The 21,999-nt window shown below is 38.0% G+C and overlaps 1 protein-coding gene across 3 annotated transcripts; it reads left to right on the forward strand.

The window, feature by feature from the left end:
• The first annotated feature begins 778 nt into the window (after positions 1–778).
• Positions 779–20,089, forward strand: LOC306884576 (protein FAM135A-like). Of its 3 annotated transcripts, XM_079440545.1 has the most exons (23): positions 791–1,099; positions 1,511–1,565; positions 3,922–4,048; positions 7,122–7,201; positions 7,748–7,793; positions 7,911–8,050; positions 8,157–8,227; positions 8,376–8,549; positions 8,902–9,028; positions 9,582–9,735; positions 11,183–11,260; positions 11,643–11,692; positions 12,551–12,709; positions 12,885–12,958; positions 13,056–13,210; positions 14,499–16,296; positions 17,190–17,350; positions 17,459–17,550; positions 17,767–17,864; positions 18,120–18,271; positions 18,364–18,474; positions 18,557–18,670; positions 18,868–20,089. In XM_079440545.1, the coding sequence occupies exons 5-23, from the start codon at positions 7,775–7,777 to the stop codon at positions 19,071–19,073; spliced, it is 3,933 nt and encodes a 1,310-aa protein (XP_079296671.1). In that variant the 5' UTR covers positions 791–1,099; positions 1,511–1,565; positions 3,922–4,048; positions 7,122–7,201; positions 7,748–7,774; the 3' UTR covers positions 19,074–20,089. The 3 variants fall into 3 exon arrangements, with proteins under 3 accessions (XP_079296669.1, XP_079296671.1, XP_079296670.1); XM_079440543.1 differs by lacking the exon at positions 7,748–7,793 and having other exon boundaries at positions 779–1,099; XM_079440544.1 differs by lacking the exons at positions 7,748–7,793; positions 11,183–11,260.
• The last annotated feature ends 1,910 nt before the right edge of the window (positions 20,090–21,999 follow it).

Genomic DNA, 21,999 nt, shown 5'->3' on the forward strand with positions numbered 1-21,999 from the left:
AAAAACCAGATAAACCAGTTGGTGATAAGTCATTTCAATACCACTGCAGAGGAACTGCTGTGAAACTTTATCCCCAAGTCTTAAAGTAATGCAATAATGATTACTGTTATTTTGATATTTGTGTGTGTCCTGTCTGTGGTTTAAAAATGGACAAAGACTCAAATTCACATGCAAAGAAATTTTTCAGATCAGTCTTAATATACAACAGATCATGGAACAGAATACAACAGAAATGCACATAATATACCCTTTAAATATTCTGGGTAAATGCTTTGGGTTCGGTTCTTGTTATCCTGTTTTATCTATTGTTTAGAACACCTAGGCTAATTATTATTATTTATTTAACAATGTAATGATATAGAAAAAAGAGTTTCAGGTCTTCAAGCAATCAATCAATCAATCAATAAATAAATAGCCAGTGATGGTTTGCTAGTCTAGGCATGGTTTATGGTCTTCCAGTATGGTCATTAATAGTCTGGTCAGCTGAAATGTGCCATAACTACTTTAAACCAGGATCCACCTGACCAGACTGAGAGACCAGCAAGAGACCAAAAACCATTTATATATATATATATATATATATATAAAATTAGGCTCTTATTATGATTAGAGGTTTTGCTGTTTTGTTTTGTAAACAATATAGCTAGATCTTAAATAGTAAGAATAAAATATCTTCCCCAGCACCTTCAGAAAACTAAAATGTCTGAAGTGAATCATTATAATAATAAGGAAGGGAGTGAATAACGTTTTCAATAAATAATAAGGGCAGGAACCATATACTAACGCCTTTGATAGGAACCGGTGTTGTACCGGCTTGTGTGAGCGCCTCCCTTAAACTCACTCTTACAACACAAGACACAAGTTTGGACAATATTTACGATCTACGACTCTCACCGCTGACCGTATGAAGATGTAATTCATTTTTTTTCCATCCAGTCTGACCGATCTGTTGTTTTAAATCTGCTGTGAAGACGGAGCGTAAGCGAATTTTCAACGGCATGGCGAGGAATTAAGCAGCCGGGTGATCGGAGCGTCGAGAGCTGGATCGCTCTGAAATCTAACCCGCGGATTGAGGCCTAAATTCCCGAAGCGAATACATGTACGTGGTTTTTAATTGCATGCTAGCCAGATATTTTGTAAACTATAACTGTTTGTTGCGTTTCAGATTGTAGGTTTGAAAACACATCCGTTAACCTACGCAAATAGTGTTATGTTTGTGAATGCTGGTCATTTGACAAGCAAAACAGGCTAACTTAACGCTAAAGCTAACTGCCTTTCAGAACGCAAATTCACACGATATGAATTAAAAACAAAAGCTGCGTCAACACATCGTGTTTAAATGTATTTGTTAATGTAATTTATAATAAAATAAAATGGGTAGTAACGTTTAGTTGCATTATCAAATGTAATCAAATGCGTGTTCGAATGTGTTATTTGAGAAACTTTATTAAATTGTTATTAGTTAGGCTTATATGTGTTTTAAATGTTATTATTATGTCTTTTTATATAGGGTTGTGTTTATCAGTTGACATGAGGACAGAAGATACTAAACCGAGTCAGGACGGGTGAGTCATTTACAGTAATAATGTTCTCAAATCACTTAACGTTATAATAATGTTATAATGTGTGTAACGTTATAGGCTATAATTTTTTGTGAAATTAAAACGCCAAAGTGTGGGTGAAATAAAGGCCCCTCATCATTCAGTGTAGCAAATATATTTATGTAAAAACGAAACGATATACTTATTCTGACCTGTACTTGCAAAGTAAATTTTAGTATATTTCAAGTGACTCACTGTGATCCTTTTACGGTCATCAAATGGTTCTTGTGCTAAATATGCCTGACAATAGTTCTTGTTATATTGTTACGCTTTTTTTTTCTGTAAGTCATGGTAAAATATACGATAGTCATTTAAATTAAACAGGACACATTCTAATGTATGGGGGGGGAAAAATTAAGCTTTCATTAAACTTTCATTGTTTTAATTACTTAAACTTTTGACTTTTGAATAGATCATATAGATTAAATGAAGCTATTTGATCTGAAAAAGGTACAGTAGAGTGAACATAAATTATCCCTATGAATTGTGATCTTAAGAATTTGGCAGATTTTGGATTGTACAGAAACATATGGCATACTAAGCTCATGGTAGATCTCGAAATGTTTGTTATTGCTAAAAACAGTTTCTCTATGGAGGAAATGAATAATTACTTCAGATCTTGACTTTTGTGTCACTGAATCTGAGAGAGTGAGCTCTCAATAGGACATCTAAGGATATGAACATATGCCAAGCAGCAGGGAAACATTGATATCATAACTTGCACTGCAGTTAGCACTGCTCAGAGGAAGGAAAGTGGCTCCCCTTACACAAATAAGGCCTGTTTTCTGTTATTCGTATCTGTGCAAGCAGTGCTGAGACAGTGGGATGGGGCTCTTGTGCTCTTATCACCAGCTTTACACATGTTTGGAAGGAAAATCTTACTGTGGTTGATCTGATTTGACTTTGTGGTCTGCATGTGAGAGACGACTGTAGCTCGCCTCTCATTTAAGGTAGCTAAACTGTATTAATTAAAGCTAAAACCCCTGATAATGCCACAAAGCGCAAGAAATCCTCCAGAGATGCGCGGGGCAGTCTAGCTAGCGTTAGTGGAGGTATTTGCATCGAACCGTCTGAAGTGTGCTGGACTTGTCAGGATCTTGCATCACACCTCAGTACTGTAACTGACTTGCAAATAAGGGTGAATCATTCTGAAAGCCCGTGGGGTGTGTGAACGCATTCTGTGGTAATTCAAAACAAGCACAGGCAGTGCTTAAAGATATTATGGTGAAGAGTATTGAGAATACACTGTAGGAATAGACGTGAATGCCATTGCTATATTTGCAGGGTTTAAATGTCAAGAGGTAGTCAGACTCGTCTTAGGAACTTGGGTCAGAGTTGCATAGTGAAGTGGAAGTGCATGAGGTTCCTTTTGTAACATTTTTTCTGTCTTCTTAACAGTAATCTTACAAGCCACTTTCTGATTCTGTTCTCTTGTGAGATTTGTTAAAAGTGGGAAAGTTGTGCATTTTAGAAATTGTTCAGTTTTGTGTTATGAATGAAATGTTCATTACATAGGTATAGTTAGTATATGCAAAAAATAAATAAATAAAAATATTTATTTCAAACCTATTCTTGTGTTTTTATTATGATTATCGTTGAACTTGCACTACTGTTCAGACGTTTGGGGTCAGTAATTAAAACTTTAAATTGATAAAACGATGACAAATTCATATGTTACAATGTATTTCTATTTCAAATAAATGCTGTTTTATTTATTTATTTTTAAACTTTTTTTTTTTTCCATTGATCAGAGAATCCTGCAAATTTATCATGATTTCCACAAAAATATTAAGCAGCACAACTGTTTTCAACATTGATAATAAGAATTGTTTATCAGCAAATCAGCTTATTAAAATGATAAATCAGCTTTACTGTCACAGAAATAAATGGCATTTTAAAATATATTAAAAAGAGAAAACAATTATTTTAAATTGTAGTAATATTTTTTACTTTACTGTTTCTGATCAAATAAAAACATGAAAAATTTGAACATTAATGTATATTTTGATATGTTTCTCATACAAAGCAAGAAAACTTAGTATGTTATTCTGTGAGCAAGCATAGACTAACCTTATTGTTGTCAAAAGTAGCGGTACTTTGGTACCAAGTCAATACTTAAATTTTAAAAACGTGAGGATTACCGACCTGCTGACAGCCGTCTGCTTTGATTGCACATATATGTGTATATTTTCTTAAACATTTTCACACATTTCACTTGCAATTTTGGTTATATTTCAGTGTAGAAATGTTCCCACTTCTTCTCCGGTTCTTCCACGTGCTATGACACAACTGTTCAATCCTTTTTTCTGTTCTTCCGCAGTTTTGCTGCCGATCATTTGAGACAGGCCCTCCTCCAGCCCTGAATCCAGTATGACGGAGGTCCAGGCCACAGTGGAGTTCTCTGTGGAGCTCCACAAGTTCTATAATGTGGATCTCTTCCAAAGAGGGTAAGAACACGTTCTAATACCCTTTTGTTCCACTCGAGATCTTATCCCAGAGTAAGTGTCATTCCAGGTCGGGTTGCACACGCAGATAAAATATTTTCAAGGTTGATCTTGGTTGGAAGCCATAACTAAAACAACAGGAATAGGAATGCACTATAGCGTGGCAATGTATTATCTTGCTCCTGCTCCTCAACAAGGTGAATCTTTTTCTGTAGAATGAGCAAAGATTGTCTAGTTTATGTAGACAAATGGTGGTGAACGGTGGCATGTGTTTGTAGTAAGATACATTTTGAAGGAAGTTAATAGAGAATGATATTCATACAGGGGAATAAATGTGTTTCACATTCCTTTGTATATTGCTTTTTTGGTCTTAGAGTTTGTCTTAATGTTAAGCCTAATTGGTAAACCCTGTTTTGTTCTTGACGTCTTGTTCTGTTGACTGTAAAATTCAATACAGAAACTTGCAGCCTGCAGCTCCTGTCTTCATTTAGGCACTCCATATGAGATCATCTTCACTGATATTAATAACATGCAGTGCTCTCTTACAGTCTGTACAGTCTCGCTGTCATTCCTGCCGTTGCTTGCCGGCACGAGTCTCAGCGTCTCCATCTATATGTGCACCAGCTTTTCTTAGAATTAATAATTTAGGAGTCTTCTCATATTTTTGTTCAGGCATGTCACACATGTCTGCTTGTACGGTTGTGTTTAATGTTGCACAGTTTTATTCTTCATGAGTTGGCTAGCAGAGAGGGACACCTCAAATTACCTTGCTGTTTCTAATCTGTGCAGTTGGGAGTTTTGTGTAATGGACAAAAGTTTCCCATGCAGATCTGTCTACCGGTATATCGCCCACCCCTACTAAGTAGTGGCATACTTTTCTTTATAGGGATAGTCCACCCAAAAATTAAAATTCTGTCATTAATTACTCACCCTCATGTTGTTCCAAACCCTTAAGACCTTTGTTCATCTTCGGAACACAAAATAAGATATTTTTGATGAAATCCGAGAGCTTTCTGACATAGACAGCAACGTAAGGACATTGGTAAAACACTCCATGTGACATCAGTGGTTTAACCGTAATTTTACAAAGCTGCGAGAATACTTTTTGTGAGCAAAGAAAACAGAAATAATGACTTTATTCAACAATTCTTCTTCTCCAAATCATGTCTTCCGCCATTATCGAGAGTACCTCTGCACGTAAACAAATTATGCGTGTGATGCTGCTAATGTAAAACATGCATTGTTTATGTGCAGAGGAAAGCAATGCACATTCACCGTGAAACTTTCGATATTGATTTGGATATGATTTTATTTTTGTTTTCTTTGTGAACAAAGTATTCTTGTAGCATCGTAAAATTACGGTCAGCATGGACTATTTTATCGATGTCCTTACTACGTTTCTGGGCCTGGGAACATTTCAGTTGCATTGCTGCCTATGCAGGGTCAGAGTCTCAGAGAGCTCTCGGATTTCATCAAAAATATCTTAATTTGCATTCTGAAGATGAACAAAGGTCTCAGGGGTTTGGAATGACACGAGGGTGAGTAATTAATGACAGAATTTTCATTTTGAGATGAACTGTCCCTTTAACAGCCTGTACAATTTGGGAATTCAGGCATGTTTATAACACAAATGGTGCAGGACACACCGTTAGCTTTGGCTTAGCAGTTTAAACAGCTAAGTATGTACAAGCTTCACTAATGCATAGGTCATAGATATAGACAAAATAAATGCATTTCCATATTTAACATGAGAATGCCATTTCTATTAGCAGATAATCTCAGAATACAATTGAGGTTAACTGCAGATTGCACCAGTTTCAGTATGTGCCAGAAACCTGAAATGATCCAGCAAGTGGTACAGGTATTTGAACACTCCATCTAGTCTTATCCTAAGCATGGAAACGTGGGTATTTCAACACAAGAGCCCAATGGCCCATTCCTGTAATGTGATCTCTAGAGGCCATTGTGCACTATGAAAAGCCACAGTTTTATTCAGCACAGGTAAGAGTTAAGTTACAAGTGCTGCCCACATTTCAAAACCAGTCACTAGATATAACTAGGGGTGGGCTGTATGAGTATGATACAGGTTGTTACTAGCATATAAAGTAATGTTTTGCTGGATATCCATAGCAAAATGTGTTTTTTGTGGTAAAATATGTTGTTTAAAGGGATAGTCTACCAAAAATTTAAAATTGTCATCATTTATTCAGCCTCATGTCAATCCAAACTTATATGAGTTGGGCTACTTTCTTCTGCAGAACATAAAAGAAAATATATTGAAGAATGTCGGTAATCAAATGGCCTCAGTTCCCATTTACTTCCATTATGTGAATAAAAAATAAAATGGAGGTCAGTGGGAACTGACACTGTTTGGTTGCTATCATTCTTTAAAATATCTTTTTTTATGTTCTGCTGAAGATTATACAGTTGAGTAAATGATGATGGAATTTTAATTTGTAGATGAACTATCCCTTTAAGTTAGTCATACGTTTATGCAGCGTCACACTTTCTGTGTTGCAATGTAAATGTCTAAAGAGTCTGTTTTCAAAGCAAAGGAAGAAACTCTAGGTTATGATTAGTGCTCAGTAGGTTTGTTTGGTGTCAACACAGCATTTTGCAATTTCAAGTTAACATTCCACATCTGCTGAGTGCTGATGTTGTCGCCACAGGTCTAACTAAAACACAGAGCCGTTGAGTTTGCTCAGCTGTGCGACAGGAAGCACAACGCAACCGTCATTCTCCTCTTCAGGTCCTGCAAGGGGACTAGTTGTTTGTTCCTGTTCCCAGATGTGTGTTCCGGCCAGCCGGTTGTATTCTTGCGTATCTCCTCGCTCCCACATAAGTGGCTCTGTGTGCTTTTGATGTCATGATATTCTTGTCAGAAGAAAAATTGTAGCTCTATTTTGGTTGCCTGAACTTCCTCTTTCATTGCAAATGCATGGGAGGATGGAGCACAGGATATAAACACGAGCTGTGAAAAATTAAAAAATTTTTTTACAGCTGCAAGAAGTATAATGCTTGTCCTGAATTCTTATGCTTATTATGAACACTCTTGTTTTCTTGTACGTGATGACAGGTTCTATCAGATCCGAGCCAGTATGAAAGTGCCGCCACGGATCCCGCAGAGGGTGGAAGCCAGTTTGCTGCATCCCATAGGTAAAAAACACTCATACATCTCAAATGAACATGTCCTGTCATGGGAACCAAAAACAAATTCCTTTGTTTGTACAAAACAAACAGAGCTGGTATTTCTTCAGGCTGCATATGTCAAAGGAATGCAGCTTATCTTCAGTTATGAGGGTTAAATGTCTTGCCTTTCCTTTCTAACAGTTCTCACAGCTGTAGCCTTCAGCTCTCTTAATATTACATCAACATTCACCTCAGGGCTTACAGTGATTGACACAGTAGGTTGAAAGAATCTTTGCCTGTGCTTTAACAGGCTCTGTGTTTGTTGGGAGTGTGTAATGTCTTACACCCTGTAGTGAAATGTGGTGAGAAGCATCATTATCTGTCCAGCGATTCCTCAAATTCTTTCCTAATACAAGTATCTTTTAGCTTTGTGTTTGAAAAGCATGTGTAATGTTGGTTGACAATGATAACAGTCAGATGCGCTAACACTAATTAAGTTTGACCTTGACTCCATTGATGTCAATCTTGTGTTGGTGCACTTTGTCACACCATTTTTGCATGTACTCAAATAAGGTGGAAAGATTTTCAGACTGATTTCAAATGGAAAGAATAACAGCAGGTATTTACTTCCGTTAAATCAACGGGCTGTTTGATACATTTTTATATAGTTTTACGGGGAAGAATAGAACATATCTCTAAGTTTTGTAAAGCCCTGCTGTTGTGTGTTTTCTCACAGGTTCGGATCTGGCTTTTCCAGCAACAGTTCAAGATGATGTGGTCTGCAGCAAAACCTTTCAGATCCTTTATAAAAACGAGGAGATTGTAGTCAACGACGTCCTCGTATTCAAAGTGATGATGCTGCTAGATGCAAAGAAGGTAAGCGAATCTCATGACTCAAACAACATGCACACTAAGGGTTCAGTGATAAAATCTGTCTCTGTATGCGTCACTAGTGGTGGTGATGGTCTTTTTTCCCATGCAGGTGGAAGAGTCCTTAAATGAAATGGACTTTCAGCTGTCTTTGGACCTGTTCTTTACCGATGGCGACTACTCGTATGTAGAAGAATAACTGAATATTGTTTTAAAAAACCTGAAGATTTTACTTTTGCTTATATTTAGGGTTAGGGATTTGAACATGTAAAAACTATTACCTTAAACAGTTGTTTCACATTTAACATTGTTTGTTTTTGTCTGTGTTCAGGCCCGAGGACCCGAGTTCTCTCCAGAGCATCAGCAGTCGAACGCTGCGTTTGCACTTTAGCCTCCACAGAGGCATCCACCAGCACGTCAACGTCATGTTTGACTATTTCCACCTGTCTGTCATCTCTGCCACTATCCACGCATCACTGGTGGCCCTGCATCAACCTCTAATCAGGTCAGCAGTACAGTGAGAAATGGACCTTAGAAATGGATTTATTAATAGAACAGCATTTATTTGAAATAGACTTAACATAACATAACTCTCTAAAAAAGAAAAATGAAATAGAATTAGACTCCGTATAGATAAATCCTTTGAGATTCTTACCTGCAGATCATAGTAGTCATTTTGAATGTCACAAGTGAAGACAGTAGACTGCTGTGCTTCCCCGGACAAACAAATGCATAAAATGCCTTTGCAGTGTAGGGAAAAATACGTTCTAAATGTGCTCCTTGTCAAAAATGTGCCTTATTTTGAAATCAATAGAAATGTGTTTACTGTATTTGACTGTTAGTGTTTGTCCCTTCAGTTTCCCACGGCCAGTCAAAAGCACCTGGTTGAATCGTAACGCTCCGGCACAGAGCAAAGACTCTCTCATCCCAACACTGGAGTCTGTGGTGTTCGGCACCACCTACGTCAAGCAGCTGTCCCCAGATGTAAGAATACAAGCGCGCACACACACACAAAATAACCTTACTCAACCAAATCAACATTTAATGTGCAAGAGAGATAAAATGTCTAGACACTTCCCTATTAGGTATTAACATTGACATTAAATGCTCTTTTTTTTTTAGCTAAGTGAGTACAGTGTATTTTTCTTTTTAGTCTAATTAGTCTAAAACACTTTGCTGACATAACATTTGCAAAGTACAGAGGCAGTGATTTTCTCATATCAGTGAGAGTTTTAAATGTGTCCATAAATAGACATCATTATGTAACTGAAAGGCTGTTGAGCTGTTACTGTAAATAGGATTGTGATTTTTACATTACAGCAATTCTCTTGAGATCCCAGTCACATTAAGATGTCATGTAGGTTTCTGAAGGAGCATAGTAAGCTCTAGTAGAGATCACTTTTATACCTTCGTTGAATACAAAACATTTCTCAAATGTACAAGATTGTATCATTAAAGGGAATTGGGTATTATCACAATGCAAAAACTTTTAATGCAGCGTTCAGTGATGCATCAAGACCTCTTTCGTGATTTGCAGGGCAAAACCTTCCTGGTATCAGATCAGTGCCTACAGCACGCCTTCAGCCTGCACCAGAACATGTGTGCCAGCTTGCTGCGGGCGTATCAGGGCCTGTTCTGCTATTTAACCTCCTTGACCAAGAATCTTCCCGCATCCCAGCGCATAGAGCTAGGTATGTAGTCCATTAGAGCTGAGAGAATAAAAGTCTTGTTTCCAACTTGAGTTGAAAACTGAAATGATTTATTTTAAAACATTTTTACACTGCACTTCAGTCATTGACCCTGTGTAAAGCTTTTTTTTGTAGTTTTGCTTAATTTGCTTTGCAGAATGTCATTTTAACAAAACTTTGTTTAGCTTCAGTATGTGTTCTAAGGGTGAGCAATATACACTATTGTCCAAAAGTTTGGGGACTGTACATTTTTTATGCTTTGTTAATCAGAAAGGATTAAGTGACCAAAAAATCTTTTAAATATTTTATATTTCTCATATAAATCAAAGAATGTATCATGGTTTACACAAAAATATTAAGCAGCACAAATGAAAAAAAAAGGTTTCTTGAGCACTAAATAAGCATATTAGAATGATTTCTAACACCGAAGACTGGAGTAATTATTACTGAAAATATGCCATCACAGAAACAAATTATATTTGAAAATATATTAAAATGTTAAATTTCGCAATATTACAATATTACTTCATTTTGGCCAAATAAATGCATCCTTGGTGAGCAAAAGATATCTATTTTTTTTTTTTTTAAATCCAAAACATTTAAAAAAAATCCCTCCAACCCATACTTTTAAACATTTTTGTGTGTGGTAGAAATTTTAGATTTAGGGAGAATATTTAGAAGATCTTGTTAGGGAAAAAAAAAATATATATATATTTTATAGATATAGATATATATCTCATTTTGTCCACTGAACCTTTGGAAGTACATTTAGAGACTTATAATTAAAAAATATATATATTTTATTTATAAGTGATTATATTTATTACATGTAAACTTATATACAGTATATTAATTGTATATTTTATATCAGTTTTATAAAATATGAATTTTTGCTTATTGCCTTTTTTATATATATATATATATATATATATATATATATATATATATATATATATGTGTGTGTGTGTGTGTGTATATCTGTTTTGTTGTATATGCTTTGGATCATTTGCTTTCACACATTAATATATATGTTTTAATCTCATCAGAGCCCATCAGATCACTGAATACTCACTCACACTAATGTACCCATTCACTTGAAAATCAATTTAGAGACTTTTGAAGAGCTGCTGTTCTGGACATTTACCTGTTAATGTTTATTTAACTGCATATTGTATGCCTCTGCCCTCTCTCTTATGTATGTGTCAGCATGCGGATGCTTTAATCTCCCATTTTTGTGTGTTTGGACCTCAGAACTAGTCTATAATACGTCTTTCCCTCCAGAACTTTCATTGTAAACCCTCACTCACTCAGTCAAAGCTAAACTACTCACCCCTTGCTGCTTCTGACAGTGACTGAACTTGCATGTATTTAAGGGTTCATTTTAAGCTCAAACAGCAAAAGGGGAGAGTGAAAGTTTTAAACGTGCCTATATGTGCAATCCCACCACTAGCCAAGCCCAGCATGCAGGTCCTTTATGAACGAGTTCTCAGAAGACCTTACCCTCCAGGCCAAAGGCACGTCTACATAGGTATGTCCCTCCAAAACCGACCCTCAAGATCGCTCCACATGCCTCTTACCTTTCATTCGTGTCTTTCTTTCTTCCGTTCCCCCTTACTTGGACGTTTGTCACTTGTTTGGCAAGTGTCCTTCAGTGAGGGAGCTTTTAGCTCAACTTAGTCCTCCTTTCCTTTAGTAGTATGTCAGATCTCAGGCTGACTTGGATCAGTCTTATTTCTTGAACGTTGCTGGTATTCTCTGTCCTCTGACTCCTACTTCCTGTGCTGTTGATCCTCTAGATCCCTCTCATGTGCTGTCAATCACAGGCTCTTCAGACAGACCCTTGTCTCTCATTCACTCCATACTGCTGCTGTTGGACCAACATTTTCACTCTGCTTTTCTTTATTTTGTAGAGGAACTTGATGTGGAGGCCCGACTTAATGAGCTTTGTGAACAAGTCAAGGTATGTCAAGGGCAGTTAGTACCATTTAATACAAAACATACAGAGCAGGATGTGTCAATCCCAACAATATCTTTATTAAGCTTTATAGAATGTTATAGAACTTCATTGAAGGGTCTTGTTACTGGGGCTGTGCAATTAATCGCATGCGATTGTCATTCGCATCTCGTCAATAAAGCCAGTTCTGTGATTAGTAGTAAATCTCCTTCTCGTGCTTTCAGATGGAGCGGCATTTAATGCACAGAAACATAGATCACTGACAAGCTAATCGAATGTGATTCATCTGCGATTATTAACGTGATCTTGCATAGCTTGTCAGTGATCTATGGCTCTGTGTATTAAATGCTGCCCCATCTGAAAGCACGTGATGGAAATTTACTACTAATCACAGAACCGGATTTACTGACGAGATACGCATGACAATCACATGTGATTTATCATGCAGCCCTACTTGTTACCATCTGGCAACATCTGTAAAGCAGAATTTGGCTATTTTACAGTTTCTGAGCAATGTTTCTCATTTATAAGTTATAGGCCAAAAGTTTGGAATGTGAATCAACAAATCAGAGATTTAAAATGAATATAAATAATGATGTGTTTTGGTTTGCATCCATCAATTTTCAAGTACTTAATTCACTAAATTGTACAAACATAGGCATTACAACTTGGTAATTTAATGTATAAATAATTTTTGTTGAATTTCCAGCAAAAATAAGTACATTGTGAGAGATACCATTATTGTAATATAACATAAGTTAAGGTCATACCTCCCACTGCTGTGGTTGTTGCTTGGCTGATGTATCATGATGGTATACCTCACTTTTTTTATATCTATGGTCGTGTGTGTATGTAATCTTGTAGCAGAGGGCAGAGAGCCCAGATGAGTTGGCTGAACTGGTGAACATGAATTTGGCACAGCTGTGCTCTCTGCTCATGGCACTGTGGGGAAGTTTCCTGGAAGTGGTGTCCCTGAATGAGCGGGTCTCTGCGCTATTGGCCCAGGAACACCATACACTACGGGTGAGTTGTGTTTTTTTATCATATGCATAATCTAATTGCATACTTTTATTGGGTTGTGCATTGCATTCTGACACATTTTGTAACACAAAGATGCATGAAATTGATATTGCACTGTAAGGAGTGTTTGTGCACAGTATATTTCTGGCTTTACTTATGTTTTATTTACCATTTTTAGGTGCAAAGATTTGCAGAAGCTTTCTTTTGTCTTGAACACCCAAGACAGAGTGCACTGGCCTACCAGGAACTGCAGTACGGCTTCAAATATCATTACTGTAATGTAGTTATTTAGCACACAGAGAAGATGTGAATTATCATGATAATTCAAATGAACTACTTTATTCAACAGTGCTCACAGTCACCAACAGATGACCACAGCTATCAAGAGCTCCTCCTACTTCTTGTCCTTGCCACCTCTTCCTGTTGAATGTGCTGATCTTGATGGGGATGTGAACTCCCTACCAATCATCTTTGAGGACAGATATTTAGAATCAGTTACTGAAGGTAACCGCACTTGTGGATCTATAAAATGATAATCTTTGATTATCATTTTAACTGTCAGCTCATGAAAAAAAAAAAACATTTTGAAAGTGTTCAAGATTTGTGCAAGCTTTAAAGTATGTTTTTGCTGGAATAAAAAACTAAAGCAGTGGTGTTCTATCCTGCTTCTGCAGGAACACCTTCCTAGATAGTTTAACTCCACCCTATCTGACTAGAAGTTTCAAGTAAATCTGAAGAGCTTGTTTGGCTGGTTCAGTTATGTGTTTTATTAGGGTTAGAGCCTAACTCGGCAGGAGCAGGACTAGACACACCTGAACTAAATATAGTGAAAAGGGACAAGACTTGGGTGGGGTGATGTCTACCAAATTGGCATCGGATGATGTCTACAGTGAAACATTGTGATGGACGATGACATCGGGGGGCGGGGTTAGGGGTGTGCCTGAAGCGTGAATCCGTGTACAGAAACGGAAAACAAATAACACGGTCTACAGAGCCACTAAAGGGACATGGTTAGCCGCTTGCTACAGTAGCAGCCTGTTACATTACAGTACGTGGAAGTTCACTTACCACATACACAGAGTAAGGAGAGTTGACTTATAGGACAATGGCGAATGATGTGCAGATACTGAGCACCACTGACAAACATCTAATCTTGTAAAATGTATGGTACTGCTGCTCCGTAGTATAGAGTCCATGTGATTGTGAATCTCGAAAGTGAAAGTAAAATAAGAGCATGCATTCGAAAGTGGTTTCAGTGCCCTGCCTGCATATTAGTAGTGGTTCCCTGATGCCCGCAATTTAATTATAATTACCCAACGATATAATTGTTAGAGAAAGCATTTCGAAAAAATATTATCCTCCCATCTCGTAGGCTATTTATTCTTCTTAGGGGTTCTGTAGTATACTTATTTCCTTTTCGAACACGGAATTGGGATGCAGCGGATTGTGGAAGAGGGGGTGGGTGGGGGGGGGATCACGATGCCGGCTCAACATCGTGATGTCTGTCAGCCATCAGCGATGGACGATGACATCGTCTATCAGCCCAACCCTAGACAAGACCTTTGAAATCTCAGATTTTGTGCTAGTTCATGTTGTCTTTAAGATAAACTAGGTGTGGAATAGTGGTTTGGTTATGAAAAACTTAAAGGTTCAGACCCTTCATAAAGCAATTCACCATTATTTCCATAATGTTATTTTGCACAATGAACACTGTCCCTGCAGTTAAGGGACTATTCACTTAGGATAAATAGTCTGCTAAACTACTACTAACCATATTTCTTCTACCCTGAAGATCGCGATGGTCCTTGGCTTGGTCTCCACAACACCAGAAGCAGCTCTGTGTCCACTAAAGCAGACAGGTCCAACTCAAAGGACTGCATTGCTAGTGGATTGGGAGGCCACGGCCCGTACACGGATAAGCAGCAAGCTTCCCTCGCCACGGCTTGGTCTGAACAGAATGAGCCTCCTCTCAAATCCAAAGCCAAATCTATCAAGCTAAAGAAGAATGCCAAGACTGAAAATTCAAAGAAGCTGATCAGGCAGAGCTCGAAAGACTCTGTGGTCCTCACAGGCTACAAGAACTTGAAGGTTCCTCGTGGTGAACCGACCACCAAGTCCAAAGAAGTTGACACTCAGTGCAATTCGAAAGACGAGCTCAAATACATCCACCAAATTGAAAGTGCAACCACGCATTGTGCTCAGAATACTAAACACTGCACCACAAGCGACATTCAAGGCAACGTCGGTATCCAGAGCGACAGCTTTTCCAATCTTTTGAGTTTGCAAATGCAGGCTAGGCCCCAGGCAGGTACTGGAGCAGAAGCCACACAAAGCGCAGCTGCCAGAATTGATTCGACACCTCCACCCGCTGGGCTCAGACATATTGATGTCAAACCGAACGACAAGGACCCCTATCAGGGCGATAAGGTCACCATTCTCTTACCACACCACTCAGATCCGACCACCAATAGGGATGTTCCAGAGATCACACAGACCGATTTCTCTGAGTTCAAGAGTCGAGTTGGGGACGGTGCCACGTTCGTCAGAGCTTGTGGAGCCGCATTGAGAAGTGATTGTGTTCCTCAAGCTTCCTCCAGGCTCTCAGACTCAGGAATCGAGAGTGAGCCCAGCTCTGCAACACAGTTAGCACCGGTTTCTCCATCTCCTTTTGCGAGTACTAGCCTGGAGGCACCTACAGAGCCCATTCTACAGAGTGCCCACCAGAGACCATCTCCGCTCAGCCCTGCCTCCAGAGGAGCCACCACCTTGGAGGGTCTCAATCCAGAGAGCACCAGCGGCATCAGCGGAGTCCAGTCTTCCCTCACCTCCATTAATTCGCTCCCCTCGGATGATGAGGTGGAGACGGAAGTCACTAGCAGAAAGTCCAGCATCCTGGTGCAGGAACAGAGCCTCATATTTTCAGGAGAAGCTCATAACCTCCTGTTATCGAGCTCTAGAGTTTTGTCTCAACAAAAAGCCACTATCAGTCATGGAGATGGGCTGGTGTCTTACAATGAGACAATGGACTCTGCTATCCAGCCCCGCTGTGAAACTAATGCTCCTGACAGGCTGACAGGATCTAGTGAGACCGATGTTCCAGGTGGTGCAGCTTCGGGGCCAGAAGCATGTAGTGAGCCTCAGACGGCTGCCCAGTCCAGTACATCGGTCACAAGCAGCACGGACCTGGTGAAGAAAGGCTTTGTGGAGAACTTCTTTGGGTCCCGTTCCAGCACTGGTGTATCTGAGATCAGCCCATTGGAGACTGCAGCTATAACGCTGGGGATTCAGACTTGCCCCAATGCTAATGATGAAGAGGATGAGGAGGAAGAGCAGGAACATGAGATGATTGAGAACGGTTACTACGAGGAGACAGATGGGCTGGTTTTTGTTAATGGACTCCCAGGGGAGGAAGGAAGGTGTGAGGATGGGGGAGCAGAGGGAAGGACCCTTTTTTATGATCACCTGGGTTTGGAACAGCTCCAGGAAACATACATCCCCTCAGTCAGCCTGCAGACACAGCCTTCTGGACCAGCACCAACCAGCAACGACCTGTGCTGGTACAAGAGCGCCCCCACTGCTCAGATGACAGCGTGAGTTTTCTTTTTCCCCTTACCCTTTAGTTTTGCAGTTTGCCATTGATTGCCAATTTTTCAGGATTGTTTAATGAATAGAGATAGAATATCTAAACATTCTTAAATCAAGATACTTTTACTAGATACGCAAAATGACAAGATATTTAATCTTGTTTCCAGGGGGAAAAAAATAAATAAATTGAGTGCATTTTGCTTTAAACACGTAAAATGATCTGCCAATGGGGTAAGTAAAATATTCTTATTTTACTTACCCTTTTGTAAATGGAAATTTTTAACATTGACATTATAAATATCTTTAATGTCAATTTTGATTAATTTAATGCATCCCTGCTCAATAAAAGTATTAATTTCTTTCTATTTCATTTTTTTTTACCGGCCCCAAACCTTTGAACACCAGTATACGTTATTCCAAACAATAAAGTGTCTTTGGCTTTATAATCTTTTATTAAATTTTATTGACTTGTTTCACCTCTAGAACAACTTGCCTTTTTGACTGAAATCATCTAGGTCACACTAGGTAGGCTATATTAATATGTTAATGTGAATTTTAATATTAACCAGCAGGCATATAGCTATTTAGGCATTATTTTAGGCTACTTTCCTAGGTAATGCCATTTTTATATAATCTTTTTTTATAATATTTTTAATAATACATGTTACAACAAATAATGGCAAATTACTGTAGATTTGAGAAATATTTCATATGTTCTTTTACATTGAGTGTAAGCTGGGATTCTGTTACTGCATTAAGACATTTTTAGAAGTATATTAAAAGGAGAAGCATTAAAAGCAAGGAGTTCATGTTGCTGCAGATTGTAGATGCATGAACTAATACCTGACAGTAGGTTCCTTTTTTGTGTCACTGTTTGATTGTGTGTTTCGATCTTTAGGTTTGCCCAAGCAAAAGAGGAGTTGAAGCAACTAAAGTTGCCAGGCTTCCTGTACAGCGAGGTGGCAGATCTGGCATCCACTGTGCCATATTTCAGCATGGATGAGGATGAAAACTGTGATGCGGGCATACACTTAATAGTTTGTGTACATGGTCTGGATGGTAAGCAGTCGCAATCTTAATGTTGGTAAATCCTATATATATAACCCTGAGTCCAAATTTACAGATTCAGATCATTTTTTTTTCTTAAAATAAAAACTATTTCTTTAGGTAACAGTGCGGATCTGCGTCTAGTGAAGACTTATTTGGAGCTCGGTTTGCCTGGAGCTCGTATAGATTTCCTAATGTCAGAACGCAATCAGGTAAACTGCACAACAGTCCCATGAACAAGCACTGGATTTGGGCTGTTTCTAGAATTAATAAATTATATATTATATAAATGTAAAAAAAATTAAAAATGCTTCTGAAAGGTATAAAGTATAGAATCACTGATTAAAAATTCAATAGGCTTGGAAGATACATTCAAATGTGATATATTTTTAAATATTAACCTTCTTTATTTTTGGTTGTTATTCAAGAATGACACATTTGCTGATTTCGAATCCATGACGGACAGACTTTTGGATGAAATAGTGCAGTACATACAAATCTACAATCTCACAGTTTCCAAGATAAGGTAAGGTGCATTCTGGCCTAATAGGGGGCGCACTTGAGCACCATTTTGCACCATAAATTTACAAATAACATGAATTTAAAATACATTTTACAGACCTGCAAATGGAGATCAATCCAAGTATGCCAGTTTGCACTGGGCCTCTAAGGGAATTTTAGCTTGACCTTGTTGATAAATCTGAGTTTAAAAATATGAGCTTGTCAAAGCTAAAATGTATCTAGCCTTAGGCCGACAGAATCACCATGTTGTCTTTCTCAGTTTTGTGGGTCATTCTTTGGGAAATCTGATCGTGCGCTCGGTGCTGACGAGGCCCAGGTTTAAGTGTTATCTCAGCAGACTGCACACGTTTCTGTCTCTGTCTGGACCACATCTTGGCACTCTGTACAACAGCTCAGCCCTCGTCAATACCGGTAACTCATCCTCATGAACTCAGCAGTTTTCTGAAGACAGTCATTTATGAGTCATTCATTTCAACTGTTTCTCTCGTTTTTCTCTGTGTCAGGGTTGTGGTTTATGCAGAAGTGGAAGAAATCTGGCTCTCTGCTGCAGCTGACCTGTCGCGACCACTCTGACCCACGACAGACCTTCCTCTATAAGCTAAGCAAGAAAGCAGGTTAGTGTGACGTTATTTTGGTTCCACCAATTTAATGTTAGTTGGTTTTTCTCCATATACCAACTCTCAAACTCTGTTTCAGGTCTTCAGTTCTTTAAGAACGTGGTGCTGGTGGGGTCTCTTCAGGACAGATATGTCCCCTATCACTCTGCTCGAATCGAGATGTGCAAAACAGCCTTAAAGGACAAACAGACTGGTGAGAATTAATGGAAGAGTCCACCTCAATTTTTTTTTTCTTTACCTATTTACCCTCATATCATTCCAAACCCAACCCCATAGACTTTTACTACCAAAAGTTTGTTAATACTCGGTGAGGATAAAGATCTTAGGTTTTAGGATTGTTTTACTGCTTCTAACAACATATTTCTCTCCTTTATCTACTTGTGTGGTCAGGTCCAGTGTATGCTGAGATGATCGAGAACCTTCTACTCTCTGTGCTTCAGAACAAAGACTGCAACCTGGTGCGTTACGATGTCATCCATGCGCTGCCCAACACCGCCAACTCCCTGATTGGCCGGGCAGCCCACATCGCCGTCCTGGACTCTGAGATTTTCCTGGAAAAGTTCTTCCAGGTGGCAGGGCTCAAGTTTTTTCAGTAGCCTTGCTAGATCGGAAGCGAATACCTCTCTGCAAACGGACGTTTTTTTTCTAGTTCTTTTTTCCTCACGGTTTTAAGTATGCTCTTGGAGGTAAAGCAAAATATATCAGTGTTATTTTTGTTGTTGATTTCGTTTCTATTTAGTCTGTTGTGAATGTGGAACTTATCGTTTTTATTTTTCTACTGCCATTTTTTTTTTTATGGTCTATTCATTATTAAGAAAAGTAAACCTCCTTGTGGTATTTTTTTCAGTGTTATTTATGTACGATGTTAATTTTTACCATTTTCATTTAACAATTCATTCTATTAAACTTTCTTATGCTGAACTGGAAATGTAGCTGCTAAAAAAAGAATGAACTATTTATTCAGGGTGGAAATCCAGGTCGTTTTCATGGTAAAAGCATGTTCACTTTTGGTATCTAGGGTTGGCTTGCATCTGAACTGCATAAAACATATTTTCTATTAAGAAATTGCCATTTGACTACACATTTTTTACAATTTTTTTTTTTTTTACAACGTCAAAGGCTTCCTGAACCTAGACGAACATGATTGTAGCTGAAACGAAGCAGCCTTGGACCGCGTGTTGGTTTTATACGATGTCTGGTGCCCATTGCATTCTCATGCACAATCTCGACCCAGCCTGGAGTTGGGTGGAGAAAACGCACGCTTAGCATGTTAGTATTTTCTTTTTATTACAGAGGATACAGGTAATAAATTAACAATGGGCCAGGTGTGTGGGCTAGATGGTTAGTTAGTTTAAAACGGCACAAATACTAGTAATCGGATCACATAGTTGTGGGAAAATATTTATGTTCAGGAATTTGTTGATGCTTGTGTGCAAAATACTTTAAATAAAACATTGGAATTATCCTGTTTTTGTTAAAATGGTTTTGTAACATGAACTCCACATTTCATTAAATGTATTCGCAATAAACGTTTTTGTCCTTTTTGGGGGTTTTTGTAGAAGCTTTGTTTTCATGGATTACTGTATTTATTTTAAATTAAAGAAATTGTTCCAAACCCGTGGAAGGCTATTTCCATAATGATGGGTAATTACAGTCTCACAATTGTAAATTTAGTTGTCTTATTTTGTAATTTTGTTATCTTCCACATTTGACTTCATTTCAAGTGATGACTTGTGCTATATCACGAGTATTTGAAGTCAAACAAAAGCGTTGTTTAAGGCACATTAATACACGATAATATAATACGTACTTATTATGAAACACCACTTTCATGGTACTTTTATTGTATTTTTGGTCTTTCCATGAACTGTCCTTGTATGAAAAAGAGTTGCATATTGGGTCATTGGCATATTTTCTTCTCTAGATGGCACTGTTTACAGAATGAAAGACATATGCTGGTAAACTTGAGGCATTTCATATTATACTTTGATACTATTATAGTTTATATTAATATTTTGAATTAATTTTTAATGTTTTTATTTAAATGTATTTATTTAGTTATAATTTTTATTTGTTTTTAGTTTTTTTCTATCAATATAATTTTTACTAAATATTAATTTAAATTGAAAATGAGCAATGTTGCCTCGGCAAGTAGCTGAAATAAGTTATTTTATTTTTCTTATTTTACTTTTAGCTAACTATGAAGACTCTGGTACTTCGTTTTTTTTTTTTTTTTTTGAAATTAAAAAGGTGGAATTTCATTGCTACTTAAAACATTATAGTGAATTATCAAATCCTATTCGTTTAGTCTGACATTTTTATTATTATTATTATTGTGCATGGAATGATCCTGTATAATACAAATGTTTCCCCCCTCTATTTAGCTCTTAGTGTTTTGCTGCATTTGGCCTCTTGAAACCAGCTGATCTTTGGAATGCAGGGTCACCATGGAAACCTTAAAGATCTGAATGAAAGCAGCCTATTATCCAGCACCACCCCCAGTTCTCCAGACCGCCTCTGTGGGATGATGCCATGCGGTCCAGGCAGAGAAAAAGCCAGGGATCGAAGGTCATGTGAATATGATCACAGCAGGGGTCAGCGGTTGAAAACAACACACAGCTATTTTCCTGGAGACTCTTAAGAGGCTGAAATTGGCAAGACAGCGGACATCTTTTTGGCACAATGGAAGCAGAAGATAATCCCTAATGGCCTGTCATGACCCTTAACAGACCCTTAATCACCCCACACAAACACATCAGCACGACTCACCATACATTCCTGTTTTCATGCTGCAATATCACAGTCATTGTTTATTATTTGCCAAATCACTGTTTGATTTAACTATAGTTGTTTGATAATTCTGCATTATGATCAGACATTTGAGTGGTTAACTGTGGGATGGCGGTGGTCTCTGCTGCCCTGAATTAGTGTAATCTCAGACAGGTTAATGCTGATCTTGATTAGTAATCTGATTGTTATGGATTTAATCTGACCCAGGCAGGTCCAAAGACTACATTATTTTTGCCCAAAGAAGAGGAAACCCTGCAGAAGTTAAGAACAAGGAATACAGAATAAATGTGAGGATGATCTCTCATTTCTGCATGGTTTTGCATGCAGAAATGAGATCGCTTTCCCCGTTTTTCCCCCCTTTCTTAACAAAAAAAAGAAATCAGAAAAAAAGACTCGCGATACACACCAAAGTGATACATCATCCGATCTAAAACCATGATTTGCAGACCCACACTGAAGCCCCGATCTGAATCAAATGATTCGTGCTTTGTGCTCCAAAGTTCCGATCTGAATCAAATAATTCACGAACTCGCTTTGAAGTCTGAGTCAAATTCTTTGCAGTGAATCATAAACTGATTCGGAGTTTCGAAAAGCTCAGTTTCACCTATCACTATACGTGCTTTTTTTAAAATGTCAAAAAATGTCAAAATTTGAAAAGTAAATGCTCTTTTGATCTGTTTTTTGCTAGTGAATTGTTTGAACTGAATGATCGCAGTCACGAATTTGAATCAA

The sequence above is a fragment of the Barbus barbus genome (genome assembly GCF_936440315.1).
Source record: "Barbus barbus genome assembly, chromosome: 18".
NCBI classification, from domain to species: Eukaryota; Metazoa; Chordata; class Actinopteri; order Cypriniformes; family Cyprinidae; genus Barbus; species Barbus barbus.

Bases quoted from the DNA above. Each gene is read 5' to 3' on its own strand.
- LOC306884576 (XM_079440543.1), top strand. From the start codon at position 3,972: ATGACGGAGGTCCAGGCCACAGTGGAGTTCTCTGTGGAGCTCCACAAG. The intron at 9,736-11,182 runs GTATGTAGTCCA...TCCCACCACTAG, and splicing joins ATCCCAGCGCATAGAGCTAG to CCAAGCCCAGCATGCAGGTC. The intron at 18,475-18,556 runs GTTAGTGTGACG...ACTCTGTTTCAG, and splicing joins TAAGCTAAGCAAGAAAGCAG to GTCTTCAGTTCTTTAAGAAC.